This window comes from Protopterus annectens, chromosome 4.part0, assembly GCF_019279795.1.
Source record: "Protopterus annectens isolate FY-2018-M chromosome 4.part0, PAN1.0, whole genome shotgun sequence".
NCBI lineage: Eukaryota > Metazoa > Chordata > Ceratodontiformes > Protopteridae > Protopterus > Protopterus annectens.
Window position 1 is genome coordinate 1987689045 of NC_056733.1, and position 12422 is coordinate 1987701466.

The window sequence follows — 12422 nt, forward strand, 5'->3', positions numbered from 1 at the left end:
TAAGAAACAGATGCTTAAAATGGCCGAAGACCTAATTACTTTGATCAGGGGTTCTCATCCCCCTCCTGATAAGAGGCCTAGGCAAGAGACAGAATATGACTCTTCTGATCAGGTTTCAATTTCCTCTTATTCCTCTTCTGAACAGGGATACTCTTTTCCTCCCTATGAGGATTCTGATGCTGAATAATCTATTCCTTCAGCCTCTCCTCTTCAGGATTATTCCTTTGGGGAAACCCTGCACACCATGAGGGAGCATTTTCACTGGGAGAGCCAAGATTACTCAGAATCTAAGAAAAGGCTCAGAGACTTTCTTTTACTACCTCAGCACAGACCTCTTGCTATTCCACCTGCTCTAGACATTGTAGATGATGTATTTTCAGAGTCCAGCCTGTCTCCTGAATCTTTACCCCCTGCACCTGCAAAGCCAGACAGATACTACAGGGTTCCAGACTCTCATAAATTTCTATATAAAAACCCTGCTGCCTACCCAGAAACTATTTCTCAGGGTCCCAAAGGGGTCAAGGCTTCCACTGCAAAAAAACCCTGTCCCCTCTGATAGGGATTCTAGGGCACTGGACAGATGGAAAAAAGTGTACACTTCTGCTACCTTGGCTGTAAGGGCTTTAAATTGTCAGTTTCATATGCTTAAATATCAGCAATACTTAATGTCACTGCTTAAACAGAAAATGTTGACAAATTCTGAATGTTCTGATAACAAGGAAATGCAGGATTTATTGCATGCAGCTGAACAAGTGGGAAAGCATACTTTGCAATGTAGTTTTGATTCACTGGAGGCCTCTTGCAGGGCCGCTGTTACGGGTTCTGTCATTTGAAGGCATGCTTGATTAAAGGAACAGAATCTGCCTGATCATGTTAAAGCAAAATTATTGGATGCTCCATTACAGCATAATACTTTGTTGTGTTAAGGCAGAAGAGGTGTTGAAGAAAATGGAGGATAAAGTGAAATCCATGCAGACAGTTAAGGATTTCCTACAGGTACAGCCACCCAGATTTAGCAGGAACCAGCCTACAAAGAATTCGTCCTTTCCAGTGTCAGACAGGCCACAAAGAGGCAGATACAGATGCCCCAGAGGCAGATCCCAGCCCCAAGGCTCATACAGGCCTAAACAATGGGGTGCTTCTACCTCTAAAAGCGGAGAAGACAAATCACAACCATGCAGGAAACAGTCCCAATGATTTTCCTCTGCCAGAACCAAGCACTTATCTTTTGGCAGCCCCCCTTAGGGGGAAAACTAACACTTTTTTCACCAAATTGGCAAATGATTACCCAGGATAAATGGGTCTTGAACATAGCGTCTCAGGGCTACAGGTTCCACTTTCACACCCTGCCAAGGGCAAAAGGTATGCCAGACCTGCCACACAATCAATGGGCAGAGGCACAAAAGCAAGTTTCATCCCTCATGGACATGAAGGCCATTCAACAAGTACCACAACAAGAGCAGGGACAAGGATTTTACTCGAGACTTTTCTTGGTGCCTAGAAAGGATAAAGCCTGGAGACCAATACTGGACCTGTCTATTCTAAACACATTTCTGGACATTCCAAAATTCATAATGTTGACTCTGCAGCAGCTACTGCCCATGCTGGGCAAGAAGGCTTGGCTCGTAACTTTGGACCTAAAAGAGGCATACCTGCATGTCCCAATCAGACAATCTTGCAGAAGATACCTCCGATTCATAGCTGGCTCAATGCACTACCAATTCTCTGCACTGCCCTTTGGCTTATCTACTGCGCCCAGGGTCTTCACAAAATGCCTGGCACCAGTAATTGCATTTTGCAGACAAAGAGGAATTCAAATATATCCTTACTTGAACTGCCTTATTCAAGCAGAGAACAAATACATTCTACTAAAGCATCTGGCATTTGTAAAAAGATTATTAATTTGCCTAGGGTACACAGTAAATGAAAAGAAATCAAAGCTAGTACCCACTCAAGAGATAATATTCCTGGGTGCAAGCTTAAATACAACTGTCCAGATGGCTTATCTCACACCAGACAAACAAAGGCAACTGACTTCTTACTTCAAAATGTTGGCAACAAAGACCCAGTTATCTGCAAGAAAAATTCTGCAGGCTTTGGGCTTCATGGCATCATGCATTCTGCTAATTCCATATGCCAGACTGCATATGAGGAAACTGCAATGGTATCTAAAAAGTGTTTGAACTCAACATTGTCACAGACTGGAAATATTAATTTCCCTCATTCCCTGCTTGCAACAGGAGTTTCGATAGTGGGCACAGGCCTGTCACCACAAGGGACAGCCATTCACTTTACCCACAGCCAGGCAGACACTAACAACGGATGCATCATATTATGCCTGGGGGGCCCACATGGCAGGAAAATGTATTCAGGGCACATGGCCTGCAAGTCAGATGCATCTTCATATCAATCAAAAAGAGATGCTAGCTGTTCAGAATGCCCTGACAGCTTTCAAGGATCTACTTCATCCAGGACAACTAATGATAAAGACGGACAATACTACAGTCATGTGGTACATAAACAAGCAGGGAGGCACGCATTCCTACCCCCTCTGCAGACAAGCCATGACTTTGTGGGACACAGCATTGACTTATCAAGTTCACCTGCAAGCACAGTTCCTGCCAGGAAAAATAAATACTCTGGCAGACGAACTAAGCAGAAACCTCATGGATCCCCACAAGTCTTCAGCATGATAACAAGGAAATGGGGATGCCCAGACATAGATCTATTTGCCTCCCCTCACAACTGCCAACTACAGAGATTCTGCACAAGGATTTATCACAAGCAAGCATGGCAAGTGGATGCCGTATCCTTCAGCTGGAAAAAACTAACAGTATATGCCTCTCCTCCCCAAGGTACTTCTAAAGGTCAGACAAGAGAAGCCAAAAATGATACTGATTGCCCCAGACTGGCCACACCAGCACTGGTACCCAATCCTAAAGAACTTGTCTCAAGGTCCAGCCTGGACATTGCCTCAAACTTCTAACTTACTGACCCAACAAAACAATCAGATCCTGCACAGCCAACTCAAGATCTTAAATCTGGCAGCGTGGCGGATAATGTAGCCATTCAGAACACTCCTCTTTCCAAAGCTGTAATGGATGTTATCTTGGAGGCCAGGAGACCCAGTACCAGAAAATCTTATGCAGAAAAATGGAAGAGATTCTGTGCTTGGAACCAGGAACAAGGAATTGACACGTTTGTACCAAATATTCCTCAGATTTTACAATGCTTAACTGAGATGCTGGACAAAGGCCTATCCTTTTCATCAATTAAGATTCCTGCCTCTGCCATTTCAGCCCATTACAATACGGAACCACCTATCTTTTCTCATCCTTTAATAAGGCAGTACCTCAGAGGGGCTAAAAATACAAGACCTCCAAGGAGAGCACCAATACCTGCATGGGACCTCAATTATGTCTTGGAAAAACTCACACTGCCTCCTTTTGAGCCAGCCTCAACAGCTGACATAAAATTCTTATCCTGGAAAACAGCTCTGCTCCTAGCAATAACCTCTGCAAGACTAGTCTCGGAGTTACAGGCACTCATGACTGTGGAACCTTTTATAATTTTCCATCCAGACAGGGTTTGCCTGAGGACGAACCCTACATTTTTGCCTAAGGTGGTGTCCAGTGTGGCCCTTAACCAAGCCATTCACTTGCCTACCTTTTTTCCAAACCCACAGAACAAGGGTGAGAGACTTCTGCATTCTTTGGACATGCACAGACAGCTACGCTTCTACTTGGACAGGACTAAAGCTTTCAGAAAGACTGAGCAACTTTTAGTGGCATATGCTGCAGGATCACAAGGAAAACTGTTTCAAAATGGATAGGCCATTGCATTTGTTTCTGCTACTGTCAGCATGGTAAATCAGTACCTAAGGGCATTAGGCCACATTCTACCAGAGCAGCAGCCACTTCAGCAGCCTTCCTCAGAGGAGTACCAACCAAAGACATCTTAGAGTCTGCAACTTGGATTTCAGTGCACACTTTTACAGAGCACTACCACTTACCTCCCTACTCTAAATCCAGAGCAGGCTTTGCCACTGCAGTTCTGCAGGGCCGCATAGCCTCTCCTAATCCTATTTAGCCCAGCCACCCATTCTCTTTGGGATTCAACCCAAGAGTAATGATTGCAACAGTGAAACACGATGAACATAGTACAGTTGTGTACCTACCATAAATGTAGATGTTTGAGTGTATTCACTGTTGCAGTCCAGGTTACCCTCCCACCCATCCCCCTTTCATTTGCTGGGTCTTATCTGTACTTCTCTATTCTATACAACCTATGTGGTATATTTGCTTGTAGATGAAGGAAATGTTTACTTTAGTGCATGCATGTTTATTGGCATAATCTGTTTAGCCTACCTTTTGGGGGCACCTGACATCTGGGGAAGAAAAACTGAAGAAATGGCGTCGGCTGCCTCTTTTATACCCCTGGCGCACTGACGTCATGGAAGAGGCGACAGCAACCAATGCCGGACCAAGACTTTGGAATTCAGGCCGACTGCGGGTAGCCTGCCAGCAAGATAACCCAAGAGTAATGACTGCAACAGTGAATACACTCGAACATCTACATTTATGGTAGGTACACAACTGTACTTTCTTTGTTTTATTATCTGTGTGCTTCTATGTCCAGGGCATTTTTGTCAAGTCAGATTTATTTTTTTAGAATTAAATTTTGGAAGTAATTATCAGGAATTAACTTATTTTTGTACTCATTTCATGTAGACAACAACATACACTCGCAGAGGACGAGGAAGCTGTACAAATCCTGGATGCTCCTTCAGTTATGTCACAAGACACAAACCACTACAGTGTGCCAAGTGTGGGAAATATCTAGGAGGAAAATGGATACCAAAGGTAATGCTAGCTGTCTGAGCATTTAGGGATGAAAACTGTCAGATTTTGGAGTTTATTTCTTGTAAAATGAGTTGTGCAGATTAAAGTTTGCATGTTATTCATGTGGTTTACTGCAGCCTTCATGTTTAACAGTGTTTTCAACATTGATACCAAAAGCAATTGTTTCCATATCAGGTAGTAAACATGTAGTTAAGTACACAAAGCAAGACCAGTGGTTCCTCATTTCCTTGGAATTTTTGCAGCTAGCCATTTTGAGTATCCTACCTCCAAGACTCTCTTAAAACTTCAGTTTACACTTCTGTAATTATTGTAAGAGGATATTCCTGGGCCCCACCATATCTTGTGCAGAAGAAAAGCAGATTTCAGTTAACACGGTCTTTCATTCATAATAGCATTGTCTGCATCATGACCACACTCACATACACACACACACCCACATTTCACCTGAAATGTTCATGCCTGCTGCCTATGCCAGACAATATCTTTGAACCTACATTGCATGCACTTCACCATTTTGATGTCTTTGTCTGTATATGTCCTTCAGACCAGTGTTGTACTTTGTGTGGCATTACAGGTGGATTGTACATTAAAAGAATGATATGTACTTCTCTGGAATCCAAACATGCCATAAATTATGCATTTAGGTATGATATTTAAGTTGCATTAATTGTCGTTTATTAATTGTAGTAGGGTTTCATAATTACTGTTAAACTCATTTTTAAGTACTAGTTGCAAAACACTGGCATGGGTTGATTTGTCCATTGTCTCTAAACAAGTGATCTACCTAGCAACCAGTGTACATATTCCTAGTGTTAATTTTATATTAGCCTGTAAATCTGTTAAGATGGGTAAGCTATAGACTGTATGGTGTAACTGCTTCAAATAGTTTTCTGGAGTGTTCCTAATTTTTTGTATAGGCCTACATTTCTCATAGGAGTTTGTATTTGTATCCTTTATTTCTCTGTATTTTACAGTCTGCATCTGACTGCCTCATGGTACAGGTCATGACAAAATAAGGGTACATTATACATCATTCATTTTACCCAGTTAACAGATAAAAATCCATTTTGCCTTCATCACAGCATGTTTGCAAGTGTACATTATTGGATGTAGCTGAGATGTTAAGTTTTCTGTCTTGATCATTTCTTACTTACCCACAGTCCCTGAGCACATAATTCTGAGCTTATTTAGAACAGATAAAAGCATATTGCCTGTTTTTTAGACAACTGTGCTGGCATTTGCCAGGGCTTGTTGAGGACTAGTTTCTCTGCTCATCAGTAAATGAGAAAATTCTTAATGATCTTCGTGTTTCACTGTTTCAGTCCTGACTTGTGGGATTTCATGCCATGGAAACCCGTGGCTAGCCCAACTACCAGAGAATATTTTCTTCTCCTCCTGAAGCCAACAGATGCCCTATCCATACAAATGGAGTTGGCCTGCGCCATGACCTTGTTTTTTCTTGCTATCAGATCCTGAAGCAGTGTGCTAGTCAGTGCGTTGGTTGGTCTGCACCAGAAAAAAAAAGATGTCTAAAGCTAAGTCCCCCTTAGGGAAACTTTTCATGTGCTTTTTGACTAATGTCAGAGAAAGTTAATTAACTGTCTCCACTGTGGCAAACCAATGCTACACCAGGACTTTCATTCATTTTCTTGCTTGTTTGGGGCCAGAACACAATGTTCCTAACTTTCGTCTTTGTGCTAGTTTTAATAGCAGAACTATCAAGTGTAGGGCTGAGATTCTAGAAACCAATCAACTACTGGATCACCTCAGCAAGAGCCTGTCGGACCCCCATGAGTGGCAGCTGCATTGGGAAGTATTTCTCATCATAGCTGGAAAAAGGGGTGTGTCACAGATAGACATTTTTCTGCCAAGGAAAATGCTCATTTGAAAAAGTTTTGCTGAAGGAACAAAATGAAGTCAGCCTTGAAGACAGATGCCTTTTTCCTTTCCTTGGACAGGCCTCCCCTCAGTGCTGTTGCTACCCAGGGTAGTGCTGAAATGAGGAAAGAGGGGCCAATGGTAATTCTGATAGCCCCAGACTAGCTGAGACAGCACTGTTACCCTATATTACTCAGTCTGACTAACAGGGAGCCACGGAGCTGCGACAGAAAATGGATCTGCCAAAGTAGAACTGGGGCGCAATAATACACCCCATCCTGGAAGCACTCATATTGACAGTTTGGATGATACCTTGTTCCAATAGAAGGGGTCACTTCTCAACAAGCTTCCTGGACATTTTAAAAGTGGCCAGCAGATCTAGCAGTAGGAAGTGTTGCTCCATCAAATGGAAAAGATTCATTCTTTGGTGCAAACAGAAGCTCAGATCCCTTTCATCCTGTTATACTTATCCATCATTTTTTTAAAAAAAGTCTCTCCTATTCCTCAGTAGAATTCTATGCTTCAGCTATGTCTGCTTTCTTAACCTCCTGTCTCTTCACATCACCTCATGAAACCGTTTTTGAGAGGGGTTGTCCACATTAGACCAACCAGGAAAGCTCCTATTTCTCCCTAGGATTCCAGTTTCATTCTGGAGAAGCTCACTCTTCCACCCTTTGAACCAGTGGCTTCCTCTGATATAAAATTCCTAACCTGTAAGACAGCCTTCCTACTAGCCATTACCTCAGTCAAAAGGGTGACAGAGCTTCAGACCCTTATGAGTGTGGAACCTTTCATCATTTTCCACCCAGACAGTGTGTCTCCCTTCCTTTATGCCCAAGATAGTGACAGAGACTTCTTTAAACCAGACCATACACTTAACCTACATTCTTTCCTAACCCTCAGAACAAGTGCGGAAAGGATCCTATATTCTTTGAATGTGCATAGGTGACTGTGTTCCTATTTAGACAGAACCAAGAATGTCAGGAAGTCAAATCAACATTTTGCGACTTTTGCCATTAGCTCTGAGGGAAAGACCAGTTTCAAAACAAACCATTTCCAAATGGATCTCCCACTGCATCTCTTTTTCCTGCTGACATCATGGTAAGAAGCCGCCTGATGCTGTGAGGTCACATTCCACGAGGGCTGCTGCTATCTATACAGCCTTTTGTAAAGGAGTGGCCACCAAAGGAAGCAGCTATTTGGTCCTTTGTGCTTGCCGTCACCAAACATTACCATCTTCCTACCTTTTCCCAAGTCCAGAGCAGGATTTGCCACTGCTGTTTTGCAGGCCATATATGCCTTTCCCTAACCCTTCCATCCATCCACCTTTCAACTTTGGGAATTATCCCACAAGTCAGGATTGCAACAGTGGCTCTCAGTCTGAGGGGCAGGAATTAGATTTAGACTGTTTTTGAAGTTCCTGCTCAACAAAATGGAGAATCTGACTCGAAAGTCTTTCTTCAGATTCCCCGCTTGAAAAGTTGCCTATTTCTGATAATGTTGCCAGAAAGAAAGAATAGAGTTATTTCAGTGGACAAAAAAAATAAATACCAGAGTCCCAGAGAAGATGATATAATTTGCCACAAGTGGATTTCCCACCATCTGCAGCTGTTTCACCTGTTTTGCCAGTCTTAAAGGATACCTTCCTTGCAGCCAGCAATATGCCTGACATTCAGACACTTGCCCACAGAAAATTTGTTAAATTATATAAGGTTCCCCTGACCCCCAGATTCCTTTTTTTCAAATATTGAGTCAGACCCTGCAATTTCTTTTGTCTCATGTACTTAAGTGCACACTAAAATGTTCTTATGACACTGTGATGCTTTTTGTAGAGCAGCCATAACAGGTCTTAGACATAGGCCATGTAGGTGGCCACTCTAGCAGGGGCACTTTTCCAGTAATCTGGATGGTGTAGGTAGACCAGGATGGCAGCACAGGGTGGTATTGGGGATGCTGTGGAGACCTTTTTCCTAGGGAACCAGTTGACCAAAGGCCGGTCCTGAGGGCAGCTGCTACTATGTCAGTGATTAGATTTACTTGGCTGTGTTCTCGGAATTCTCTAGAGGATGTAAAATCTGAGCTCCTCATTGCTTTTCTGGATAAAGAGGTATTGTTTGGCCTTTTCTCTGCTGAGGTTCTCAGAAGATTTGATGAAAGGGGAAAGTTAAATTCAAGTGGTTACCTAGATTTTTTTCAACCCCTATCTGTACATTTAATAGAAACTTTCCTTCCAGATCAGGATCCTTTTATATAAACAAAAAAATAAAAACAGCAATCACAGGATAGCACAGGGAAATCTTTAGAAGACAATGGTTGTGGTGGGGTTCTAAAAAGAATGGAAGATCCTTCCCAAACCAAGGGCAAGCTAAAGAACATGAGATTAACTTCACCTTTCCTTGTGGCACCAGATAACTTCATACTCATGAGTTCTGAAGAACACTTAAAAAGTCTATAACTAGTAGTCGATTTGTTGTTTTTTTCCAAGGCATCTGTTTTTCACCCGTCCTATCCAGCCTGCTCATTTACTCCTATTCTGGATCAAATATGTGTCGAAAGTATGATAAAGTCTGTCCCTCCAGATCAAATAAAGAAAAGATTTTACTCAAGAATGTTTCTGCTGCAGAAGAAAGAAGGAACATAGAGACCTTTTCTAGACTTTTTTTTCTAAACCTTCACATCCAGATTCTAAAATTCAAAGCAGAATCTCTACAGCCTCTGTTACCTCTCATTCATCCTTCCCGTTTTCTAGTAACTAGACTTAAAACATGTGCATCACTGGGTCTGCCTGCTAAGACCAAAATACCACAATATCGAATCTCACAAGACCGAGACAAAATTGCAGAAACCTCACATGAACAAACACCCGGAACACCGATGAACAACTCCGGGTAAGTAACCACTTGTCCTTCATCATGTACTTTGCCCTTTCCCCACTGTAGTGCGATTTCAGAGTTGGTATATTTTGTTGGGGGCTGGGGAGTGTTGCCCCCACATGGGTGGGTTTAATTTGCTTCAGTTTACTGGTTTTTGTTGTTATGGACACGTGGTTACTGGTTTGTTTGTTTGGTATTTCAGGTGTTTATTCATGTGAGGTTTTGGTAATTTCGTCTCGGTATTATTGGATTCAAAATTTTGGATTCAATTTTTGGCTTTTCGGTCTTATCAGATAGACCCATATCAACACATTCCTATTCTGAAAGATTAGTGGTGCTTTTTAGAGATTTTCTGTGTTTGGTTTAAATTTTCAGTTTTCTGCCTTTTACCCCTTGTAAAACTCTCTTGGATTTGTTGACAACCCATGGCATAGCACATATAGCTGTTTGCAGGTTACAGGGCATTCACTTCATTCCATATGAAGACGACTTCCTTAATTTTGTAAGCTGTCAAAAATCTCTTTCTTAGGTAAAGAACCTTTTTCTTAATCTGGGATTTTAAGTAAATATAGAGTAATCCTCTCTTATTCCATGTCATGGTTTAGTATTTCTACGACATCTCCTAGATGCATCTAGAATGATGGCTTTTTCCTCAAGAAAAAGTAGAATTCTAAAAACAGTTTCTTACATTTCACTGCCAGGGAATACTGAACGATTTTACGTTTCTTGGTTTCTATTATTCTTCTCATGTTTCCGTTAGCTAGACTTCACATGAGAAAAAAATCTGTTTCATCAGATTAGTTTAACCCAACATGATTTATAAAAGGGGAGATACTCTGGTGAGTAAATCACTTGTATCTAAGCCCAAGTGTACTTTTTTCTTCTAGACTGTACTTGGTCAGTAACCACAGATGCCTCACTTTGCCTGGGGAGCTGTATCCCAGGAGGAGAAAGTAAAAGTCTGTGAACAATCAGGACAAATTGAGACACTTGGATGTCAAGAAATGATGACACCAGTTAATAAATGTCCTTGAATCTCGAAACCACCTTTGCATTCTAGGCCGTCTGCTGGTAATCACAGACAACCCCACAGTGATGTAATATATAAACAGGGGGATACCAGTAACTCTGAACAGTCCGTCTTTTCAGGCTGTTTGCATCCTGTCAGAACAGACTGTTGTAGTAGACAAGCTAAGCAAGACCAGGACAAGAACCCCATTCATGGAAATTGTAAACCAGGGGTCTTGCAGGAATTGATCAAGTTGTGGGGAGCTCCTCAAGTTAGACCTATCTGTCTCTATTCTTTTTTTTTTTAAAACAAGTTTATTGTTTTAACATATAAGAGAAATATCATAACAATTTTATACAAATAATAAAAAATAGGTATTATTATAATATTCAACAATCTGTGTCTATTCTTGATGGATAGTTAAAGAAGTTCTGCTCCAGGATTGTTTGCACAAAGTTTTAGAAGACGGTTGTCTTTTCATTACTGCGGTTGAGAATGTTTTGTGTACCATTCCACCCTTTCTTCTGATAATTAGGGATATTAATCACTTCTGCAATAGCCTAACCTGTATGGTGCATATCATTCATAGGATATAACACGTCCAATTTCCAAATCTTCAGGACACCTTCCGCATGCCCAAACCGTTAGTTCAAGCTGAGCTGACTGAAAGATAGGTTTTGTACTAGGTTATTAAATTAGTACTAAGCTAACTGCCTTTGTTGGCAATTTTTTGAGACTAGTCAGTTACCCCACATGAGAATCAAACCCTGCACCTTGTGTCTGTAAGGCAAGCACCTTAACTATTATGCCAACCTCCCAAGATTTTTAAAATGGTATCAGCCAAACAGGATATGATCTTCATCCAAAGACACACACACACACACACACACACACACACACACACACACACACACACACACACACACACACACACACACAGTTGCCAGTAGTGAGATTAGAACCCCTACCCACCGAGTTACTTCTACTATAGTGTTACGCAGTTAGCAGACGTGCCACAGAGCTTACTTTTAGTGCACACCACTTCAGAGCTTTTTTGCTGCCAAGGAGAGCGCTTCTCTGCAGGCTTTCAAGGATCGACGGTCTGTGCATTGCCATTGCTGGACAGAAGTTCACTTTGGAAAAAAAAATCTTTCACATATTATTTTTATTGTTCAAACTTACTTCACATATGCACATCAGCACTGCCAGGTTATGTTTTATACCATGCTTCGTGACCACAGGACCTGCAACACACAACACAACCAGTTCAGACCACCCCTCCCATATCCAGGAACCACACTTTGCTTCCCTGGGAACAGTGTAGGATATGAAGGTGTTCACATACACCTTTACAGTGGTTAACTTCAGGTGCAGGTATATTGAGTGGGGGAACTACTCAGGCCTCAACAACATCACCCTACAGCCACTACAATTTGTGAATCCATGTGCTATGGCAGGACCAATCACCACAGCCACAAGGGGGAATACATATTGGACCTGACCATCTGCAACATGGGGACTCTATGTTCCACACCAGAGGTAGACCACCATTGCTAATATCTGACCGTAACCAACTTTACCTGGACATCCATATCCCATCCCCACCCCCAGGCAAGGAAGTCACTGCAAACAAAGTATTTATCAAAAGCAGACTTTGCACTTGTGAAGACTGGGGTGGAAGACTTCAAAGGACCCATGCTGGGGGATTATACAGGGCACTCTGCATAATCCTTGACAATTGCATTCTATGAGCATCCGGAAGGTTTGCATTGATCATGCTATCCCAAATAAACCCAAGAC

The 12422-nt window shown here is 42.0% G+C and overlaps 1 protein-coding gene across 2 annotated transcripts in view; it reads left to right on the plus strand.

Annotated features, from left to right (window-relative positions):
* Positions 1–12422, plus strand: part of HMGXB3 (HMG-box containing 3) — a 1387103-nt gene that overhangs the window by 579914 nt on the left and 794767 nt on the right. For both annotated transcript variants that reach the window (XM_044069603.1, XM_044069602.1), the window contains exon 6: positions 4731–4862. In XM_044069603.1, coding sequence (XP_043925538.1) covers positions 4731–4862 — 132 coding nt within the window. The remainder of the gene's footprint in view (positions 1–4730; positions 4863–12422) is intronic.